This window comes from Theropithecus gelada, chromosome 11 (genome assembly GCF_003255815.1).
Source record: "Theropithecus gelada isolate Dixy chromosome 11, Tgel_1.0, whole genome shotgun sequence".
In the NCBI taxonomy this organism is placed as follows: domain Eukaryota; kingdom Metazoa; phylum Chordata; class Mammalia; order Primates; family Cercopithecidae; genus Theropithecus; species Theropithecus gelada.
The window spans coordinates 123,535,724-123,560,067 of NC_037679.1; the positions used below are offsets into that span (position 1 = coordinate 123,535,724).

Sequence of the window (24,344 nt, forward strand, 5' to 3'; positions counted from 1 at the left end):
TATGTAAGACTTCGTAAGAAGCATCACTTTTTATAACCAAGTGTCATGAGCAAGAGACAACTATGACACTCGCTCATCTTTCCCCCATCTCTTTCTGCAACTTCCTTGCAAAGTACTATATTCCAACTCTCAACCTTGCTGGAGCTCTCAGGTCTGCCTACGCCTCCCCCAGTTCAGGGAAGGAGCGAGGCCTAGGAATGGGATAACAATGCCTGATGCACACATTACCTGGCAATGCAAAACACAGAAAGGTCATAATTATCTTTTAGGCTTCATAAAAGGACAACCCTGCATTCTAATAGTGGCATCAAAATGATCACATCTGAGCCATGTGTCTGCTCTATATATTTACATTAGATTGCATCATATAAACTAACTGATATCAGACCACTTTAAAACTACAAAGATGGCAATTTTGTATTGGTCAACCTAGTACATGATGGCCACAAAGACAAAAAACAGGATAAACTAATTTTTACTCAGCACTAATTACATTTCAAAATAATGTAGTAAATAGATCCTTCTTTAATCTCTAGACACTTTCCCAAGGGAAGTACTTCCTAATTTAAAGCAATGGGTTCACCTGTTAAAGAGTGCAGTAGACATACTATTTTCTCTGTTATTTCCAGACTTCTTGGGGACACTTTTGAGTGTATTTGTTGCACTTTTTCTAATTAACAATTAAACCCATTGTTTTAGCTGCAGACACACTCCATCTGAAAACATATTGAGCACATTGCAGTCATTTATCACTTAATGACAAAGGTACCTTCTGAGAAAGGTGTCATTAGGTGATTTTCCTTTTGGCAAACATCATAGGATATAGCCACATAAACCTAGATGAAATAGCCTACTACACACCTAGACTATATGATATAGTCTATGGATTCGAGACCACAAACCTGTACAGCATATTAGTGTAGTGAATACTGTAGGTAATGGTAACACAGTGGTATTTGTGTATCTAGACATATTGAAACACAAAAAAGATGTAGTAAAAACATGTTGTTATAATCTTATGAGACCATGAGACCATCATCATATATATGATCCACCTTGGACCAAAATGATGTCATGCAGAACATGACTGTATTTGAAAATGTAACTATTTAATATATGATTAAAAATATTTAAAATTATCATTTTACTCTTTTAAAGTAAGTTCATTCTGTTTCCCAACTAGATATTACTGGATATCCTAGAATATCATTAAGATCAGAGCTTGGGCAATTTGGCTCTGATAAATATCGTGCTTGAATTCACCATCTATCAGATCAAAGCTGTCAGTTGCAGGGTAATTATCCCATTAACCCCTCCCATTTGTGTAATCATGGGTCCTCTTTTTTGTGTGTGTTTCCAAGAGTGATCAGTTTCCACTTAACCGTAAAACCCATTAGGACTTTGTTCAAATTCTAATCACTACACTGCTATTTTGTCAGTGCAGAGACTGAAAATCTGTTAGCTAAACAAGAGTGGTTCTTTAAAAACATGTTGGATCATGGCATTTCTCTGCTCAAAGTCCTCCAAAAACCCTGACTCATTTGGCATAAAAGCCCAAGTAATTACAAACTCCTTGAAGGCCTGCATGATCTGACCCTGCACCCTCTCTGACCCCAGCTTCTCCCATTTCCTTTCCTTTGCTCTCTCCCTGCCACGCTGCCTCCTCCCTACTCTTTAAACAACAGGCATGCTCAAACCTTAGGGCCTTTGCACGTGCTGGTGCTCTTTCCCTATTTCACCACACGGCTTACTCCTTCAGGTCTCTGCTCAAATACTACTTTGTAACTGAGCCCTTTCCTAACCATCTGAATTTAAAATTTTAGCCCTTATTCTCTGGCATTCCAATCTTCTTTCTCTTTTTTCTCCTTAGCACTTATCACCATCTAATATATTTTATACATATACATATGCACATATGTATGCATTAAGCATTCATGTATGTTTGTAGTAACATATCACCTCTTCCTCCTCCTCCTTATATTAATATATTTCCTCCTGCTAGCACCAGAAGAACAAGAATTTTTGTCTTCTTGGTTCATTACTGTATTCCCAGTGTCTGGAAGGGGATCTGGCACATAGGATGTTTGCCATAGATGCTTAGAAAATGAATGGATGGATGGATAAATGAATGATGGTGAATCGTTCATTGTATTAGTTACAGATAATAGTCCCCCAAAAGTCATTTTCAATCCTTGGGAAGACTCACCCAAAGGTAGTGCTTTTCCTTTGGAAAAACAAAACAACAAATAAGCTTGCTTTTTAGTAAAAAATTAGGGAGAAAAGGTATATTAGATATAAGAAATAGAAAGTAATATTCTAAGTAACACTTTAATCTTGACAGTGAGTTAAACTGGGAAGAAATTAAGCTATACTGAGCTGAGCTTGAACAAGGATTTAGTTCCCATAAACAGATTTTATCCGCTCTGTGATACTTCCGCTAGGTACATATGATTTTCTTCATGGTTAGAAAAATCATAAAATCTAATTTATATAGATTTATTTTTAAAATAGCTTCATGATATTCAATATCTAGATCATGCAAAGTGAACATAAACTGAGCTATTTCACTTTTAAACTCCCATGCTTTTGATATTCAAATGATTTCAAAAAGGAAATTAACAATAGTTCCTTGATCCCTTAAGAAAGAAGAAAGACAGAAAGAGAAAACACAAGGGGAGAGCCCGGTCCACATGGAAGTGAATTATTCTCCTACCTTGATATGTTGGATGCCACCCATGTTCATCCAGGCCTGTGCTTGGTCTGGATTTAGTTGCACAGCCGCTCTATAGCTCTAAATAAATAAGAAATAGCTTCAGGTTAGGAAACAAAGCCCCATCTTTAACGCTCCAGGATTGCCAAAACCACTTTCTTCACATGTGAAAATTTAAGGTATTAATACAATGAAACCAGCCGCTACTAGTTCACAGGAGACCCTGTTTATTTCTATTATTTTTCAAAGTTGATGATTCTAAAGTGGAGGAAACTGAAATGTATAATTTCCCTGCAGAGCTAACCTTTGGACTCAGAGAGACTGAGGATGCCTGCAGGGAATTCCGGTGATTTCTATGATATCATATCATTTTCAACTGTCCTTGACCTGCAAGAAAATTGTACTTTTTGGCCTTTTTTCACTGCAAATGGAATTGGTAAGAAAATTCTTTTTATAATGACAGAATTTTGGGGTAGTCCTCTAAGCAGTTTAACCCTAATGCAGTATGCCCTTTTACAATATAACTGACCTAGTCGTTCAGCCTATGCTGAAATTCTTAAAATGGATCACTGCCTCTTTAAGAACATCTACTTTACTAGGGGATAGTTTTATTCATTAGACAGTCTTTTTTCCCCTGCCATATAAAAAGTCTTCAAATGTTTAAAGAGAGTTACCTATCCCTCAAGCACTTTCTTAGGTCTGAATAACATGTATCCTATTAAATGTAGTATCAGTGATGTGTGGTATATTTTTAACATTATGCATGTTTTGCATCAAGGGTATGCTCACCACTGAGTCTCACGTGGTCACCTGAAATAAAGCCACAGGTTAAGGGCATTGCCTTTAAAAACAAAGCTACGTATTTGTGCATATATTTTAATGTTCCTTGCTATTTTCATTAGCAAGAATATGACCAAGCAGATCCATCAAGTACAATCTGGTCCATTCTCCTCTACTTCAGTTTTAAGGGAAAGAAAGAAATGCTAAGAAACCATACTTTCAAAAAGCTGCTAAAATAAACCAAAAGCGTGTGTCTCTTGGATTAATTTATATCAGCAGAGATGGGAATGTAGTGTAGGAGAGCTGGATTCAAACCCTGATGCCATCTCTTACCCATTTCTGTGACCTTGAGCAAGATATGAACTTTAAGCCTGAGTTTACAAAACTATAAAATGATGATAATGACCATGCCTTTCTTGTAGGATTCCTGTGAAGATTAAGTTACATAATACATATGAATCATACATAAAGTGCTAATACATTTTAGCTGTTATTATGAATCAATGCCATATATATACATATATATACACACACACACACATAAATATTCACAATTAAGTTATTAATAATGTTCACATTAGTTATAAATAAGAATGAAGATATTGAAAATGTTCAAAAGGCAGAGAAAACCCTACAAATTCTGAGAAAAATGGTTACAATTTTTCAGAATAAAATGCCACAATTTCCGTTTTTGTTTAAAGGGTTCACATTCAAATGAGCTTGCCCAAATATCTTCCCATGTGTTTTCCAATAATATTTTAAAAGCCACTCACTTGTTTATTTCCCAACACAATTGTATCATTTGAGATTTTACTTTTCCTATAATATATTTAGTATAATTTTATGACTTCATTAATTTGTGGCTTTACCAGATATAAGGAAAAAGCATTTAACATTGTCACAAATTTTTAAAGTATGCAACATTAACATTTCTATTTCTACTTATAAATGTCTTGAGTTCAACCTGTGAATAAGTTTTATTCCAAAGCCGTAGATACTGAACACCTTATAAGATGCAAAACACTGTTTTAGAACAGAGAAGGATGCAGCCCCTTTCTACAAGGAAAGTCCAATCTAATTGGGGAGATAAACTATGCAAGGATTTGTACCTGCCTGTACACACAGAGACACACACACACATATGGGGGTTGGGGGACGGACCTAATAATACAATGTAATATGTGACACTTTCAAATGATTGGTACCTTCATGAGACAGTCCATGCTTTTTAAGAGTTCAGAAGAAGTAAGGTCACAGGGAATAAGGATGGTTAGGGAGGGCTTCCTAAGGCAGGAGGACAAAGACTGTGTCTTGGTGGATGAGTGGAAATCTCATCCTCCAAGTCAAGAGAGGGCGTTTCAAGGACATGTGGAAATGTCCAAGGCTTTTCAGGTACTAGTCCAGCTGGAATAGAAGGTTCTTGCAGTCAGAGAGACAGAGAGAAGCTAGTTTGAGACCAAAATGCAGAATGCTGTGAATGTCAAGTTAAAGATGATTATTCAGAAAAATAAATGTGTAATTCTGAATAGTCAAGGGTCAGATGCTTAATGATAAAAAAAAAACAAAACTTTATGTCAATTAGTCAAAAAACTCACTCACTCCACAAACATGCCAGTGATAGATCTTACTGTACATGTTTCCTTAAAGAGAGAAAGAGTATTAGTTTCAATGAAGAGTTTATACCTCAAAAGCTTTGTCAAGAAGATTCTGCTCTCTTAGTTGGTTTCCTTTTGTGAAAAAAAGTTCAGAAATGACTTTTGGGTCCTTTGGTTTCAGCTGGAGAGCCTTGTCTATAACATCAAGTGCCTGCAGAGGTTGGAAAGTAAGACAGGATAAATGCCGATTAGGTAAAGTAAAACTTACTTAACAGATAAAATTTATATTTTTTGTTCCTATGTGTCAGCGGGTGTGGTATGTGACAATCAAAATACAATTCTTGGTCAGGCGTGGTGGCTAATGGCTGTAATCCTAGAACTTTGGGAGGTTGAAGCGGGTAGATTGCTTGAGCCCAGTAGCTCAAGATCAGTCTGGGCAACATGGTGCAACCCTGTCTCTACAAAAAAATACAAAAATTAGCCAGGTGTGGTGGTGCGCACCTGTAATCCCAGCTACTGGGGGGACTGAGGTGGGAGGATCTCTTGAGCCCTGGGAGGTGGACCTTATAGTGAGGTGAGATCATGCCACTGTACTCCAGCCTGGGAATCAGAGGAAGGCCTTGTCTCAAATATATATACATTCTTCATTATCTTTGATTTCCTCACTGGGAATTAGTGGCTCTGACAAAATAACTTTTTTACACTCCAGTTTTCTCATGTATCGATGAGTGGCAATAAAATATCCTTGATTACTTTACAGGGAGGTGGTGTGATACAGTTGAAAGAAAATAAGATTTGGCATCAGACGTTTGCCCTGAACATGGGTCCATCGGGACCACCCCACCAGTCCCTCTCAGGTCCTAGTGACCATTCTGCCCCCAGCACCTACTGACCTCGCTGCAGCCAAAGATCCCCTCAAAGCAACTATCTATCATGTTGCTCCTCTCCACAGAAACCCAAAGCTTCTCCCAGGGTAAGGAACAAAACCCTTGGCCTGGCCCCAGGGAGTGTCCTCCCAGCAGCCTGTGCTTGCGTTCCTACGGTACTCCCGCTCCCTCATGCCCATTCCTCAGAGACGCCCCTTGCTGCTGCCACGGGCTTTTCATGTGTGTTTCCCAGACCAGAATCCTCCTTGCTTCTTCCTCTGCCTGTTAACTCTTATTCTTCATCCAGCCCTCACCTTCACATCACTTCACAGGGAAACCTGGTCTCCCAGAGTCATCGGGTCCCCTGATTAAATGCTCTTTGGGACAGGTAGCTCTTCATGATATGCCTGGGCACAGCTATCACTCTCCATTTGTTTTGTGAGTACTTGTTTAATCTCCTTCTCTATGGGTTAGCTCCACGAAGACAAGGGCAGTGACTTTTTGTTTTTTTAATATCACTTTATTTCTGATGCCTACTACAGTGGCCAGAACATAGCAGGCCTTCAACAATTCTTTTATTGAGTCAATTTATAAATTTACTGATTATGTGACTTTTAAAATGGAGATATACAATAACGGTTGTGACACCAGGTCACCCTGTGTTTCCTTCTTAGATACTGTTTCATGTAATCTTCTTATATATTCCTCTTCTATATTGTTTTATGTAATCCTCATAACAGCCCTGTAAAGCATGGTTGTTATGGGGATTACATAAAACAATATAGAAGAAGGAAAATGCAAAATAATAATGCATATAAATGTTGGTCTTGATCTTTATAGACTTAGCTGAAAACAAACTGAGACAATACCACATAAAAGCTTTACACCAAGCATAAGCCCAGAAAATATTATTACAAGAGGACATCTTAGGTGTTAAGGGGATATCTGTGAAAAGTTTCCACAAGATAGGATATGCTGACTGATAAGATTTAAGATCTCCCAGGCTTATAAACATGCAAACTGGAGAATCACTTAGGTGCACCCCATGTTTAACCCATGAATCCAAAGAACTCGAAACAATGTCCTTCTTTACCTTGTCGTGGTTCTCCTGCTTGCTATAGATGGCTGACAAGAGGCGATAGCATTCAAGGCACCCGGTCTCCTCTGACACAATGTGATTGGTCATCTTTTCAGCTTCTTTTGTCTGACCCATCACGGCCAAAACCTGAGCCTACAAAACCACATGGACTTTGGCTTAGCAGAGACTTCATTACCTTATCAAATAAAGCATCCCTGAATAGAAGCATTCAGAATGCATTCCTGACAAACACGCTCAGCATCAATTTAGTGACTCATAGAGAAGGCTGAATCACCAGTTTTCAGGTTTTGACTTTTTGCTGTTTGTTTCTTTATTTAGTTTTGTGCATCCGTTTGTGAGTGAATGGCAGAAACACCAAAGATATCCAGTGAAACGGCTTGTGGCTCTTAAAAAAGGTTGACTAAATATGTCAGAAGAGAAAGAATTTCCTCTGATTTCATCAGAACAGTGTGTTTATAGCAAGATAACAAATTTGATGTATTGCACATCTAAGGAGTGAAGTTCCAAACACTGAAATAAAAATTTTGTTGGTATGATGTTAATTTTCCTGAGTTTAATAAATATACTGTGGTTATGTTAGAGAATGTCCTTCTTAGAAACTATTTGCAAATGTATTTGGAGATAAAGGGGAATGATATGTACATCTAATTTCCACATGGTTCAGGAAAAAAATAACACATACTAATAATAGGTATATACAAACACACATATCTAAATACGCACACATATACATGTATGTATATACACATCTACATGCATACACAAGGGAGTGATAAATGCATCAAAATGTTATAAAGCATTGGATCTGGATGAAAGGGTATATGGTAATTTTTTACTATTATTGCAACATTTTCGTAAGTTTGAAGTTATTTCAAAACAAAAATGCAGTATTTTTGGTGTCCATGTCTCTAGAGAATGGCTCTAATATTGGCTGTATGAATATTCATACAGTGGATGTATTATGGCATTCCAGCTCCAGTTTTGAGGCGTGAGGACTACAGCTCTCTCTATGGCTGGCTGTGCTTAGGTTGCCAACTTCATTTTCTTTCATCCTACTCACCAGTGCCAAGCGGAGCTCTCTTTGAGAAGGCTGAAGTGCTGCAGCTTCCTGGTAAATCTGCAAAGCCTCTTCGTATCGGCCAGTGTTGTAGTACAGTGCTCCCAAAGGTGACAATATCTCAGCTTTGTGTGCCACCTGCAGGGCGCTGAGTATGGAGAAAATCTAATTGACATTTCTCTTCTAATAGGTACATTTTCAAATATCTAGGCTTAGATTTAGGGATGACTCCATGGTTTGAACCTCTGCTCCAATATGGTCTTTGTTTTTATATCAAGAATAAGGTTTTTGGCTTTTTGTTTTCTTTTCTTTTCTTTTTTTTTTTTGAGACAGAGTGTCACTCTATCAGCCAGGCTGGAGTGCAGTGGCACAATCTTGGCTCACTGCAACCTCTACCTCCCGGGTTCAAGCAATTCTCCTGCCTCAGCCTCCTAAGTATCAGGGATTACAGGTGCCTGCCATCACGCCTGGCTAATTTTTGTACTTTCAGTAGAGACGAGGTTTCATGATGTTGGCCAAGTTGGTCTTGAACACCTGACCTCAGGTGATTCGACCTTATTGGCCTCCCAAAGTGCTGGGATTACAGGTGTGAGCCACCACTCCTGGCCAAGAACAAGGTTTTTACAAAATGATCATGATGCCATGCTTGGAACGTAAGATTGTCTTATCGACCTATCAATAGGGAAACTGAGCCCCAAGGGTCTTTCCCATTAATTATATGATGAATTTGTTCTCATGTGTGCATAGTTTTTCATGTATTCTCATTTTTTAAATTGTTATTTATGATTGGGGTTGTAATCCATGGATTCAGAAAACAACAAACTGACTAAAGTGGGAATTAAATTTCAACCTTGGTTCAGCACTATAGTCTAATCAGCAAGCCAAAGTCATGAATTATGATCCCATTTATATTGTTGTGGTTGCTTCCTTTGGAGATAAGAATTTGTATCACCCGAATTGGCAAAATTTGCTAGTATTCTGACAGCACACTTATTCCCATTAACTAAGAAGCTGATGAGCGATTGCTGAGGTTCCTGGCCAACTTATAAAGCCAAGAAAGGGAACTTTACCGTTTGTACCATTCTTCAGCCATGCTGTTCTCTCCCAGTGACCTGTAGAGTCTTCCCAAGTTCACCATGGCCACGTGATGACTGGGGCTAAGTTTGATGGCCTGTTGGTAATGGGCCACCGCCTTTTCTGGTAAGCCTGTAACCAGTGATAGGTTGGTAAGAGCAGAACATGTCTTTTTATAAAAGACACGAACTTTTCACTTTCTCTTCTGACTTACAATTCTTTCTCATTATTACAGAGTTATACCAAAATTATTCAATATGCAAATTAGCTTGCATTTTAGCTTCTCATCCTGGCCACTGCCTAACTTTGAACCATTTCACTGTTCATTCATACTTCCAAAAAAATTAACAAAAAAAGCAGTAAAAACTAAAACCTATTCTTTTAATTATATATATTATTTTAGTCAAAATTTTTCTGGTCATTGCTCTTGCTAATAGGATGTCTTCAGATTATTAGTGATTGTTATTTATCCAAGATATAACTGGCCCTCGTTATATAAAAAATAGAACAGGCTACCATAGAAATAAAACTGTCTAGAAGCAATTTCTAAGGGTCTGTGTCAATGAACTATACTGCAACATAGCAATTGAAGCATTGCTTTAAATAACACATATCAGCTCTACAGTGAAAATCTCTTTTAAAATCATGCACTTTCATTTGAATGGTACTTAATTAATAAGACTTCCAACATAAAAATGCCACCATGCACTTGTCCAATGCATTATATATTTTTAAATACTTTTGTTTGTATGGTTTTCGCAGGTAGTTTTTATACAATTTAGCTGCCTTTTGATACTGTTTAGCTGTTTATCAGGATTTAAGAGATATTTAAAAAACTACATGCAGAAAATTTCCACTTTACAGATACAGACACTAAAGTGCAAAGATATTCACAGACTTGATAAAGATCCCAAGGCAAGTGACAGTAAGGCCAGAACCAGAATGAAGGCCCTCCAGTCTGATAGGTTTCTTCAAAGTAGCTTCCTGGTGAAACTATATTCAGTGACTAAACTTTAGAACACTGTGAAGTTCTAAATAGAATGGAATGTTTATTATCTACACAGAAATCTTTTCAAGTGTATCTGTTTGAATACAAGTTTGACTAGGAGGTCCCTAGGAGCCTCTGTCTCTGAAGGCAGAGGCTCACTGTTATAGGGTGGTCAGGGAGTTATCATTTTTAGGGGTGTAGTGGGGTGGGACTGTTGTTGAAGTAAAAGGAGGAGGATTAGACCGGCCCAACTAGAGGTTTCTTCTGGTTTTTATATTTTTAAGACAATGTATTATTATGTGGCCAATGAACCAGCAGGTGGCACTAAACAACAATTTTACACATGCAAAAATAAGTTTCTTAGATGTATCAGAATGTAAATTTTATATTCTGTAAAACAAGAGAGCTCCAAATATCCTTGAAAATAAAACTCCTTTAAGCACTGCATATTGAAAAACTAATTAAACTAAATGTTACTGCAGGGCAGCTAGTCTAGTAATCAACAGGAACAAAGTGGTGCTTTGACCTTACATTTAAATATAATTTCATTATTTATATGTACTTGTTGCATGCCAACAGCATAGAGGCACTACGTAAGTCATAAAGAAAAGAGATTTCATGCCCAGTAATGTTCTGCATTAAGTAAGATAAAGTAAGTGTATTTTACATAGCACCTGTCATATAAGAGCATCGTATCAATTTTAATAATGCAGTTTCTATAATGTAAATCAAGGAAGGAATGATGGAACAATTCTGGAGGCTTTTAAAAAATATGTTATAGAAAAGTATTTACCATCTGCCAGTAACTGCTTTCAGAGGCAGGTTCTGCATCATTATAGAGAAACATTTCATCACCGTGGATTTATAAATATACATAAATAATATTCAAAGAAGACTGGGACTCATTAAATCATAAGGCTACTTCCTATCACCTGGGGAGTTTTCCGTCAAGAAATGAGTATAAGAATGGGCAGATTTTACTGAATCGAGCTTGAAGATTCAGAGAAATGACAGCCCCAAGGTACAATGACTGTCAGTCGTGTGAGCTTCCTGCCAAGCCCAGGGAATTTTACTTCTGAGGATTATTTGCCTTCCATTTTGCTGGATAAACAGTATTAGCTAATCTCAGCAGTACAGTTTCTCTTTAATTTTACTTACCAGTATCAACTAAGAAAACCCCATAGTTGTTGTGTAAATCTGAGCTGTCTGGGCAGTTCTTTATTCCAGCCTGGTATATTTCTTCAGCTTCTTTAAACCTCTCCTTTCAAAGGAAACAAACAAACAAAATAAGTGAGAAAGCTTTTTAAAACCAGCAATAAACTGAATATTAGGAGCAGGAAAAGCAAAGAAAAAAAAAATCTTACTAAGCACCTAATATACAACAGGCACTGAGATAAGGCACTATGAACTTTGTTTGAATTAAAGGCAATATTAACTGTGTACAAAATACCCACAATTCATATCTGTATTTAGTTCCCTTAGGGCAAAAAAGATGATGTTGTCTCAAATGGGACCTTTGGAAGGATATGGACCTGTACAACATGCATGCCTACTGGTGAAAAAGGCCTGAAAATAGTTGTTTGAATAGGATGCCCTTCACCCCGGTGACTCTCCATATGAAAACGGGGGATGCAAAAAGGGTGGAATGTTTTTTGAGGTGGCAATGTGGCTGGGAGGCAGGGCAGTCTGGGGAATTTGTTTTCTAGCTGCATTTGCATAGATGACACTCTTTTTATCTATAACCTATACTGTACCGCGTTGTTTGGGGAGGTTTTTGAGGCAAGTAGAGAGGGGAGGCTGATGCAGATGTTGCGGAGGGCTCTACTTGAAGTGTGTCTACAGCCCACCAGACTGCTGGCTACTTCCCATACTCATTCCATGCTTTCCACCTCTGAGCTGTTCCCTCCAACAGGATTATATGTCCCCTCAAGGGCGTACCTCCAAACTGTGTGGCAAGGTTCAGGTCGATCACCACATCTCTCATTCTAGGGCTCCAGTTCTAATTGCCCTTGTGTTCTATTTGTCTAAATACTCACTTTAGCAAACTTCGGTAATTCTGAGTTACTTTTTAGGTTCTTTTTCTTTCTTTCCTTCCTTCCTTCCCTCCCTCCCTCCTTCTCTTTCTCTCTTTCTTTCTTTCTTGTTTTTTGAGACAGAGTCTCACTCTGTCACCTTTGCTGGAGTGCAGTGGGGCGATCTCGGCTCACTGCAACTCCTGCCTCCTGGGCTCAGGTAATCCTCCCACCTCAGCTCCCTGAGTGGCTGAGATTACAGGCATGTGCCACCATGCCCAGCTAATTTTTGTATTTTTAGTAGAGATGGGGTTTTGTCATGTTGGCCAGGCTGGTCTGAAACTCCTGGCCTCAAGTGATCCTCCTGCCTTGGCATCCCAAAGTGTTGGGATTACAGATGTTAGCCACTGCACTTGGCATTTTCAGGTACATTTTTCACAACCATTAGAGACTGTTATGTCACACTTACTTTTACAATACAGAAGGTGAAATATAATTAATTAATCAAAGCTTCCTAGATACTAAGACTTATTTACCCACAAGTTAACAATGTCATCTTTTCCTAGTACTTCTGCGAAGGTCAGGTAAAATAAAATGATTTGGCACAAAGCACATGCCTGCTTTTATATATATATATTTTATATATATATATATATATCTTGAGTATGGACATTTTCCACAACCTTATCTTAAGTTACTCGTACTGAGCACTGAACCAGACATATGACAAACGAATGTAGAACAACAATTTCCTGAGACATGACATCTTAAGCTTGTGATTAAGTGTAAGATATTCACATTGAGGGCTGAACAATAAGCCAAGAAGCCCAAATCTGATCTGACCCAGAGAGGAACATATACCTTACACTCTGTAGAATGACCAGTGCCAGCTATTTGAGTTCCTACATTTAAGTAACATTAGGGAACAAGGTGTGGTTTGTCAAACTTCATCCCCACTCCAGCAAAAATAAGCATCGATGTCTCTAAAAGTGTGTTTTTTTAATTGCCAAACTCAACAAATTATCAAATTCAAAAAATTTAAAGATGAATTAAAGTCTCAAAATATTTCCTTTCAATCTATTGAAGAGAAGAAAAGCTTTCTGAAGCTCTCGTCCATTGAAGGACTGACTGTGTGTGTGTGTGTGTATGTGTGTATGTATGTATGTAATGAGGACAAGCAGAACAGAAATTATATAACAACCTGAGAAAATTAACATCTAGAGAGTACCATAAGGTATATATTCATGTATCCATTCATTCCACATGCATTTACTGCAATGGCTATAGAAGTATGACACAGTGGTTAAGAACGAGGCTCCCAAGGTTTGACTGCACGGATTCAAATCCAAGCCCCACCATCTACTGTCTGTGTGACCTTTCTTACCCGCCATGTGCCCCAGCTGTAAATCAGGGATAACAATCGTACTTATGTTATAGGGTTGTTTTGAGGATTAAATCTATTAAAACATTTGAAACACTTAGAACGAAACTTAGTACATGGTCAGCACTTTGGTTTATCATGCTGGTCTTTATCCTTACTTATCCATAGCTACATGGGGACAGAGAATAGAAGCTAGGTTTTCAGTGGGCCAATAGGGAATTGGGGAGCCCTGAATAAAAGTAGTATTTTTGGAAATAAACAAACATGGCTCTGGCATAAAAAGAAACAGTTATACTTTTGGGTATTCGTCCATCTGTTCAACCGTCCAACCCATCCCTCCCTACCTTTCTTGACAAATATTTCATGAACACCATTGTTAAAAGTAAAACTTTAGGCAAATTAAATGTAACGAAGTTTATTTGAGCAAGATAGTGTTCAGAGATTGGGCAATCCCCTGAACCAGAACAGGTCCAGAGAGACTCTGTCGCTGCCATGTGGTCAGGGAGGATTTATGGACAGATAAAGGAAAGCAACTTACAGAAAACGGAAGTGAGGTACAGAAATGGCTGACTTGGTAACAGCTCAGTGTTTGCCTTACTTGAACATAGTTTGAACAGCTGGCTGTCTCGATTGGCTGACTGGTAAGACAGTAATAGGTACAAGGTGGTCTGTTTATGCATCCAGATAGATTACAGTTTACTATGTACAGAGAAAATTTGAGGCCAAGCTTAAAATATGTAAAGAGGCAGTTTTAGGCTAAATTTAACAATGGTCCCCTCAAAATTGAGAGGTGAATCAAAACTGTAGGCATTGATTTCATTCTACCACTATCATAAAGGCACTTACTTGGTCTTAAGTCTTACTGGGAAATAGCAGAACAGTGATCTTTGTAAGATAGGAAGTAGGCTTTTAGGTTATTTTTTTTGAAAGAGAGTAGAGGGGACCTCTCTGTGTTGGAATCTCTTGTTTTTAGGAGAGGAAAAAGAAAATTCGGGCCTGTTTTAGGACTTACCTGTTCCAGATTTTTTTTTTTTTTTTTTAAGTTTTAGTTTGATTATGTCACATTTAGCATGAGTGACTCTATTTTGGTTTGGTCTGGTCTGCTGGGGCCTATGGTATGAACTCAGTCCAAAATAATGGCATCTCCTAATTTTGTTTAACAGTTTTTTCCTTTTGGTCATGATTTTACTTAGGTGAGTATGACCATTAGGCTTTTAATGCCATTCTCAGTTACCATTATTTTAGGGTTTTGGTCTCAGTACATTATTTATTGGTTATGATGTCTTTATAAGAACACCTTTTTTTTTTAGTTTTTGTCATCTCAATTAAAGAGAGATCATTTGACATTTTAAAAATGGCAGCATGTAACCATTTAAAACTTTTGAGAGAACATAGTGTGCCAGAGAGACAATTGTAATGATCAACAGGATCATATCAAGAGTTTGGAGTATGCTCCTAAGTCAGCATCTCCATGAACCAACCCAACTAAAATGAAATAGATCAAAGAATGAGCCAGACAAAGAGTCCACTTGTTTTAACCAAACAGCCTGTTTATTAATACCCTACAACCAAATCTCTGTAATATTCAATGTATTTATTTACATGTAACAAATAGTGTCAGTAACGATACAGATTTTTTTACTGTTTATCCAGTAGGCAATCTAGAGTAATTTTATTAACCAGCACAACCTTAGCAAGAGAATTTAAAGATGTCTGTTGTGTAATCAGTCTTTGTAGTAGAATCTGTTATAGAGCCTATTATGAGGGACAAATTTTAATCATTGTCTCCTTTAAACTATGGGAAAAGGGGCCTAAGAATTATGTCCAGAAGAGCTTAAAGAAACTCCATGTTTAAGCTTCACTAGAAGAGTGTAGGCCCCCTGGCAATGTTGTTTTAAACCTATGATGTAGGTTAAAAGGAATGAACCAATGTTCTGGTTCTGACTGATTATGGAAGAACAAAGATGCCATTAAATTCTTTTGCTCACATTGGTCCTTTATCTTTTCTACCCAGGCATAAGACTGCCAATGTATAAGGCTGGCTGCAAAGTCCTCTACAAATAAAGTTATACCTCATGATGTACACAAATCTCTCTTTTTAGTTTTCTTGTTTATAGAGGCATAAGCAAGGAAAAAAATAAGAGAGGTAAGAGTCTGATGATAGCATAGAAGCCTTGATCTGTGATGTTGGGAAAGTATCCATGTCTAGGATGCCATCTGTTTTGGGGGAGAAACTTTCCTGGTTAGCTTTATCTTAAGGTTTCTAATGGGTGTATAGTTCAAAGAGTCTGGAGGGTCCTTTTGAGTTGTGAAATTATGAACCTAAGCTTTGAGTTCCCAAAGTTTTGCTGTAGTGTGGGTGGCAACGGCAATCTTTTTTTTTTTTTTTTTTTTTGAGATGGAGTTTCGCTCTGTCACCCAGGCTGGAGTGCAGTGGCAGGATCTCAGCTCACTGTAACCTCTGTCTCCCGGGTTCAAGTGATTCTCCTGTCTCAGCCTCCCCATTAGCTGGGATTACAGGCACCCGCCACCAAACCCAGTGGCTAATTTTTGTGTTTTTAGTAGAGACAGGGTTTCACCATGTTGGCCAGGCTGGTCTTGAACTCCTGACCTCAGGTGATCCACCCGCCTTGGCCTCCCCAAATACTGGGATTACAGGTGTGAGTCACTGTGCCCAGCCAAGGGCAGTCTTTTTCTGATATCATTTTCAAAATATCCAATCTCTGGGTTTTAGACCATGAAGGAATTGATTGTCCACAGTCACTGAACATGAAAAGCTTTTATTTTTATTTATTTATTTAATCTAGTGAAAGTATACTTTGGCATGATGTATTAAAGCTTTGTGGCATTTAGTCATATCAGAGTTTCAGAGCAGAAGGTGAATGAAGTTTTGTTATTAGGGGTATAGGGCTTCTAGTGACTATTTTAGAAGGGTCAACTTACATTTTCCCCTGGAAGTGGATCTGATTATCCACTGTATCCACTGTAATACTTTTGACTAAGGCAATCTAGGTGATTCAGTTACCTTTTCCTACTGCTAGTGTATCTGAAATACCTTATTTAATTGTTTCACAACTTGTCCAGTGAAACAAGCGCCTTTATTGCTAGAGATTTTTCTAGGAATGTCCCATGAGGGAAACACACTTTCTAATAATGTTTTAGCTACTATTATAGCCATCAGATTTTTGTATGAGGAAGCTTTTATATAACCAGAAAATATGCATTAAACATGACAGTTGAATGATATTTCTCTATAAATGTTTAAATGGCCCATCAGGTAGCAGAAATGTACCTGAAGTTTTGATCGTCTTCTCAGGATTATGAGTTTGACCAACCAAATATTAGTCAATCATTTTAGCAATTTAGAATAGTCACCACACCAATCAATACTTTAAAAATGTAACCTGGATCAGCTTATGCCTCCTATGATGAGTTATGGCATATAGAACTTTTAACAATGAAAGCTTGAAGGACTTAGCAAGGACCCAGGTGGTCATTTAGGCTTTTCATGAGTATATGCTTAATGCTGAATTTATATCCTCTCAAATACCAATTTTGTTTTTCAATTCAGATGTATAGCACTGTTTATTAGGTGGGCCATCATAGATAATTTGAATTGGACCATAGGAGTTTTTTTTAAATTGTATACTTAAAACATTTTAGTGCTGGCTGATTTAGCATGAAAATCTGGGAAAGTATTTTCTTGGTATTCAGTGAATTCTCGTGTTGCTTGGGTTAGAAGTGTTATAACCCAGTCAGTCTCTTCATTAGAGTTTTGGGAATTCTTAGTCCAAATAATATGATCTTTAAATTATCAGAAACCTGTATTCAAGAGTGCTTGTCAGGGTTCTTTTCATCCTTTCTGTGAACCTCCTTGAAGACACGCCATTCTAGGATTTTACTTCTTTATCAAGAGCTTTTAGAAAACAAGCCATTAACTATGGAAAAGTTCACTATGGTCATAGTTAAAGATGTAATTGACAAAAAATTATTTTTTTTCCTGTAGCCTATAATAATTTAATATAATAACCATAATTATGATGGATAACATACCAAGACATATCTGAATTTTAGCAATCTCTTACAATTTTGGAACATATATTAATAATGTATCCATAAAAATATAACTCAAAAGCTAAACATTACTTATTTGACAATGCTTCCCATAGTTTAGCCTGTCAAATAAGTCCATATACTCTCTTTTGGATGCTGCATAAGGTCTCTGTAGAATCCTAAGTTAGTTGAGGTCAAAAAGACTTCATTACCAACTTGAAATTTGATTTAAGGAAAGCAGCCTGCCAAATATGTCAAAGGTTTAAAACATTTAATTAAAATATGATCACAGGTCACTGTAGAATAATAGTAATTCATTTAGCCAAAATGGTAATTAAAAGGTTTTAAAGAGCATTTATTCCTTGAGGGAGAAGAGGCTCTGTTTTTCAATCAAAAGAGCTGAGAAAGACAACATCAACATGAGACAGAAGCCGTGTCAAGCTAAACTTAATTTAACACCATGCATGTGCCATGCGTGTATACAGTGAAACAGAACAGTGAGTGACAGACACAATCCCTGCCTTCACCACTGAGTGGAATTCAGACAAGAAGGAGGCAATAATGTAACTGTGGGAGGAGAAGCACAAGGTATGCGGGAGGGACCCAAGAGTGGCAGCCACACCTAGGGTTAGATACTGTACGCCTGTCATGATCCAAATGCCCAAGGGCATTGGTCGCTATTAACTTCAGCAGCTGTGTAACACAGATGTGCTTGAAAACTATCTGTGGCTACGTGAGATCTGAAAAACATCTTTACAACCAAACTACTTAAGTTAGAAGGTGTTTTTCCTGAAAGGAATACAACTGATGTCTTCACAGTCTCAGCTTCTGAAGTCAAATGCAACACTAAACAACAGTTTTTAAGTGCAATTACTGCTTTACTGGATCTAATATTACTTTTTTTTCCCACTTTCTTGCTCCTCCAAAGTAGGCAAAGAGATTATCTTTTTCATCTAAAACTTCTCTTTCATTTTTGCATCCATGAGCTGAGCTGATTTTCCACTAGAAATGATATTTTCAAAATCCAAAGAAATAGTGAGATTTAAAGACTGAGTGTGTCAAGTGCAATGAATCACAGCCCTATACCTTCAGTAACCCCAATGGCAGTTTCAAGGCTCTATGAAAATGTCTTTAAGATCTGTCTTTCTATTCATTTCACTCGACTATCAATTTCATGGAATGATCAACTCTACTCATAAAAACAAACAAACAAACAAACAAAAACACTTCTCCAGGGAGAAAATACTGTATAGGTGTTTAAAGTAAATTTCACCTTCTCTGGAAGGGTAATGCATTTATCTTAAATAGCATTATTATTTAATCACTGAAGCTCAATTTCAAGCACTCACTTTCATTTAATTCAACTGGCTACAAGTCCTGATCTAAGCCTGATCATTTCTAGTCTCTACTGACTTGTAAGTTCCAGAGGAAATGAATGTAAGGTATTTATAGGACAACTTTAATTAAAAATATTTGTGACCCAGGGAATGGTTGTGACATATTAATACCGTCTGCTGTACACCAGAGTCCCCAGCCATAGTGTGAAATTGGCCTTCGAGGGCAGCAGTTAAAAATGGGCAGCATGCAGCCATGGGCTCCTCTCAAGACTTAAAGCATTTTCAGTGGGGTGGAAATAAAATGGGCCTTGGAAGAGAGATAAAACACAGTCAACATCCCACTTTTTACACGCTATAATTACCCAATATAGTATACTTTTTACCTCAAGAAAGGAAAAGTGAAAAATAGATGTCCTGAAAAAGGACCTTTGACTATAATTTACTGTCTTGAGCCAAATAGTGTGTTTGGAAAACTTTATAATTCAGGTTCCAGTAACTCAAATGACAAATGGACATTGGCTTAATGCAGAAATTATCAACCTTCTTAATTTTAGAATGTCTTTGAACTCTAAAAGTTACCAGGAATTCCAAAGAACTTTCCATTTATGTGGACTACATATATCAATATTTCCTACATTGGAAAAGAAGCTGAAAAACTTTAAAAATATGTGTTAGTTTACTTAATCACAAACTTAAACATAAATAATATATTTATATAAAAATAATTATTTTCAAAGCAAAAAAAATAGCGAGAATAGTGGCATTAGTTTATATTTTTGTATATCTCTTTAATGTCTGACTTAAGACAGCTGGATTCTCATATGCTTCTGTGTTCAATCTGTTTTATGTACATATATTTGGTTGGAATATATAAAGAAAATCTGGCCTCACACACACATTTAGTTGACAAAGGAGAGAGTATTTTAATAGCATTTTCATAACTGTGGATATATCCTGTGGCTGCTGGAAAAGCTAGAAAACTACTGTATACTCATGACAGAATGACAGGGAAAAGGCAACTTACTTCTTAGTACTATTTAGAAAAGTGCATAAACCTTCATGGACCCTGGGGGTCTCCAGTCAATGCTTTGCAAACAGATTAACAGATGGCCTGTAACAATGTGTACTTACTGTATAGACGTGTAGAGAGTGGTATTCCAAAGCAGTAAAGGGCCAATAGAAAAAAAATGGTGCCAGTGCCCTGACATCGGGGTCACCATGTGTCTGAGCTGATTTTCTAGAAGTGCTTTCACTCTGATCAATATTTTAAAGCCACAGAGTCTTAAAGTATCTTCCTATTAGCCAAATGGCTTTATTAGTAAATGGTATTACATTGTAATGTTGTAATCATAATTACAAACGTAATATTGTAATAGTAATTACAAACCTGGGAAATTAAGGACTAACAGATCTTTAAACTCATGTCAATGACTTCTCCAAGAAACTATTCAAGACACAGCAGCCCAAAAGATAAAGAAGCACCTGTTTTCTCACCCTCTTCTTTGCTTTCGTTTTCTTTACCACAGTTCCTCCACCCATATATCATCAGTATGAACATTTATGATAGACATGCTATCAATATTTGATGTCTAATTCTCTTTCCTATCCAACTAAAATGAATCAATTAATCTGGCATTCTTCGCCACCAAGGAAATACAAGGTGTTTTCTAATCCTAGATTTTCTCATCTCCCAGCAGAGTGTGATCAACACTACTCTGACAATTTACACAAACAAGAAGTGACCACTTTAAAGAAGGAACATCAAGAACAATACAATAAATGCTAAAGAGAAAGAGTGACAAGAGTGAGCAACTACTCATAATGCAGTCATGGAACCAGAAAAAGAGGTGAAAACTGCATTTGCATATAACTGCAGCTTCCTGGTACTTTAGACTTTTCTCATGCCATTTTGCCTTTATTCTCTATGCTTCCAGGTACATGACTTTCTTCCGACTTCAGAAATAGAAATAAAGTCCTAAGTCCCCCACCTGACTCAACAAACCCCCTCCTGGCCAAGGAGACCCCAGGGAATCCTTAAAAACTCAGTTCCCAGCCATGACCAGAGAGGTAAGATCACTCAAGCATTATACCCACTCCTTTGCTAACCACCATTACACTCTCTTTCCTAAGAGTTGAATAGAAACTAGCACTTTTGAAAGACTTGCTCCACTGCTAATTTCAACCAACCATCTCATTGTGCAGCAGGGCTCCCCTCCCTTTTTATGATCTCAGGGCAACTGACCAGCATTCCTTCCTGGAAAGAAACCACGGACTGTGGACTGCTTCTGGCTGGTCCATGGAAACGTGCATAGGATGCCTCTGCATTTAAATGTTGTGTCTCCACCTCAAAGTGCACATGGGATGTATGTAACACGCATGTTTGCTTACTATGTATGTGCAACCCCTTCATATATATTCACAGTTCCTCCTATAATCTGTTGAACATGTGTACTTAACCAATCCATTCAGCATAAATTCCTGTCTTGCCCTTCCCCCTTCAAAGCACCTGCTTTTGCTTTCTGCGGGAGGCTATGCTTTCCAGCCTAAAGGTGGCCAGCCTGCAGGCTACAATCCATTATAGGAAATAAAGCTCTCCTTTCCAAATTTACAGATCTCATGATTTTAAGTTCACATATTAGAAGTAAGCTCAATACTGTTCCTCACCTCAGAGCCCTTAGAGGGTCTACTCCTTCTGACTAGAAAGTTCTTCCTTTCATTTTCACCCAGTTTATATCTATCAGTCCTTCAGATATCAGACTAAAGGTCACCCCTTTGGCAACCATCCCCACTCCCCACATATTCCCTTCCCACATCAGGTTATGTCCCCTTAACATGCTCGCTGGTGCTTTCCCTTCGCACATTTGTTACACTTGCATTAGACATTGGGGAGGGAGCTATAAATCTTTGCCTAGGGGTAGCCTTCCCTTCTATACTACACTCCATGAGGGTAACCACATACATAACTTGCCGCTTCAGCACTCTGGTGCTTGGTGGCATCTGGGTGCTCAATAAATATGTGCTCAATAATTAAATCAATAAATTCTTAAGTTAGGGTCTTCGTCCAAGTTGACTTAGCCCCACAGACAGTGTGGCTGAATGTACCCCAAGTATAGCATTTGTAGGAGAGAACCTGATCCAGGACTTTTTATTTGATCCAGAGTTCCAACTTATGTTTTATTGTTCCAATTTTCTCTTCACTCTCACATTGGGTAAAGTCATATTTCAAAATACATGAAGGAAAAATATTTTATTTTAAGTGTTATCATTGTAATTAATTGAGTTTTTCAATAGGCTATAAATGTGGGACCAGTAATAATTTACAGTGGCCAGAGTCATAAACAATGTTAATTTCATTTCCTTTACTGCTACTGTAATGCAAAGCTATATAATCCATGTAAGAGTAGGATGGTGAAAAATGATTGTGGGCTTATAAATGTTTACTATCCTATCTGTGAAGCTGGAGTCCAGCCAGTTCTGAATGCTAATGGAGAACAAAGAGTATAGCAAGTTAGAGACCACCCTGACTTCAAAGCTAAGAGTTTATCTTCTGTTCTCAGTTTTCTTGACTTCTTTGATGCAGTCGACACAAACTTTCCTCTGGATATTTTTATGTGTCTAGCTTCCATGACAACTCATCCTTCTGGGTTTGTTTTATCACTTCTTCCTTTCCACTCCATTCCATGCCTAACCTCATTAACCCATGTGGCCCACGACCACAGCCTATTCATGGGGTCCCAGTGTCATCTAGCGCAAGAGTGGCAGGTGAGGAGCTTAGAGACCAGGTGTTACTCCAGGTCCTGCTGCAAGTTAGTGAATCACCATAAGCAGCCACTTAATTCTGTGTACCACGTATTTTTATGTAAAATGAGAAGGTTAAAAAAATTCTTCAGGGCTTTTTCCTACACTATTCTTCATTTTCTCCTCGAGGAAATTATCTGCTTATAATATGGTTTCATTTTTGTAAAGTCCTAGGTCTATTTTTCTAGCCCTGATCTCTTTCGCTCTCATTGGTCCATATGCCATTTTCATTTAAATGTTCCACTAACATTCAAAACTTAAAGGTTGTACACTGCTGGTGGCAGAGTAAATTGGAACTGCCCTTTTGGAAAGCAATTTGGTAACATACCTCAAGACTCATGAAATATATTCTTTGATAAGGAAATTCTTCTGGAATTTATCATTAGGAAATGATTTAAAACATTGTTTTAAAAAAGCCCTAAGAAAGAAAAAGTTCAATGCCACAAAAGAAAATAAAAAGGAATCCAAATATCCCAACATTTGAAATATTATTTGCCGTATATTACAGTGAATCAGTTTGATAAATCAGTAAGCAGCCATTTAAGTGGGATTTATGAAGGTCATTCAGCACCATGAAAAAACATATAATAGTATGTACAATTTAATGGCAAATGAAAAGAACAGGATACAAATAGTGTATAAATATTAGTATGGAAACACATAAATATATTTAAAAGACATGCAAAATATTAAAGAATGATAATATTTGTTGTCTCCAGGTATTATATTATGAATAAAGGATGTAAGTCATTTTCTCTGAGTTTTCACACTGTCCTTTATATATTTATATTACTTGTTTAACTGGAAACAATGTTGACACTCATCTTATTTCTGTCCTAAAATCTTGCTTCTGTCTGGCTTATCCATGTCTATCAGTGGTCATAAATCTTCTCAGTTTCTTAGGTGTTCTGACCTGGAGTTCTTAAGTTTCTATTTTTCTTTTCCTTTCAACCTTTACATGCTGACAGTCCCTATGTACCACAAAAATCTTTTTCCATGATAGTCTATCCATTCCCTCACTTTCTTCTGCAAACAAGGCTCTCAACTACTCACACCAGAATGCATATAAAAGCCTCTTTGAAAACACACCATGTGTTTTCCACAAGATTTTCTTCCTCAGATGTTTTAGAACGCTCACCTCTGATATTTACCTTTACTTCCTATTATCTATCCATTTAAAACTTGGGCTCCATTATGGCCTTAATATGTTCTACCATATAATGTCTTTTCAACTCATTAATCTATTTTTCAAATTCGTTAAATCCCCTACTTTGCGCAAACAGATTGAATTTCTCCCTTCAGGTTACAACAGAGTAAGGAACACAATATTAGTTGTCGACAAATCCTACATTCACGGTTTTATTGGCACTGAGGATGGGAAATGATGTTAACAGACAGCAGCATGCTTATAATAAGAGCAAGGCATACCAAATAAGCCTAGTTTCCTTTTTTGATATTATAGATGCACAGCCTTACATCAGGGGAAGGATTTTGACAGGTGTCTGAAAATGCGTCTCAAAACATCCCTGTAGACAAGACTGAGAGAGGTGAGCTAGATGATAATATAATTCAACAAATTAATGAATGCTTGAAT

General features: G+C 37.5%; 1 protein-coding gene across 3 annotated transcripts in view; it reads right to left on the reverse strand.

Annotated features, from left to right (window-relative positions):
- TMTC1 (transmembrane and tetratricopeptide repeat containing 1) overlaps positions 1–24,344 on the reverse strand; it is a 286,278-nt gene that overhangs the window by 8,728 nt on the left and 253,206 nt on the right. For all 3 annotated transcript variants that reach the window (XM_025402401.1, XM_025402400.1, XM_025402399.1), the window contains 6 exons: positions 11,328–11,430; positions 9,178–9,313; positions 8,111–8,255; positions 7,045–7,182; positions 5,174–5,296; positions 2,714–2,791 (listed from right to left, as the gene is read on the reverse strand). In XM_025402401.1, coding sequence (XP_025258186.1) covers positions 2,714–2,791; positions 5,174–5,296; positions 7,045–7,182; positions 8,111–8,255; positions 9,178–9,313; positions 11,328–11,430 — 723 coding nt within the window. The remainder of the gene's footprint in view (positions 1–2,713; positions 2,792–5,173; positions 5,297–7,044; positions 7,183–8,110; positions 8,256–9,177; positions 9,314–11,327; positions 11,431–24,344) is intronic.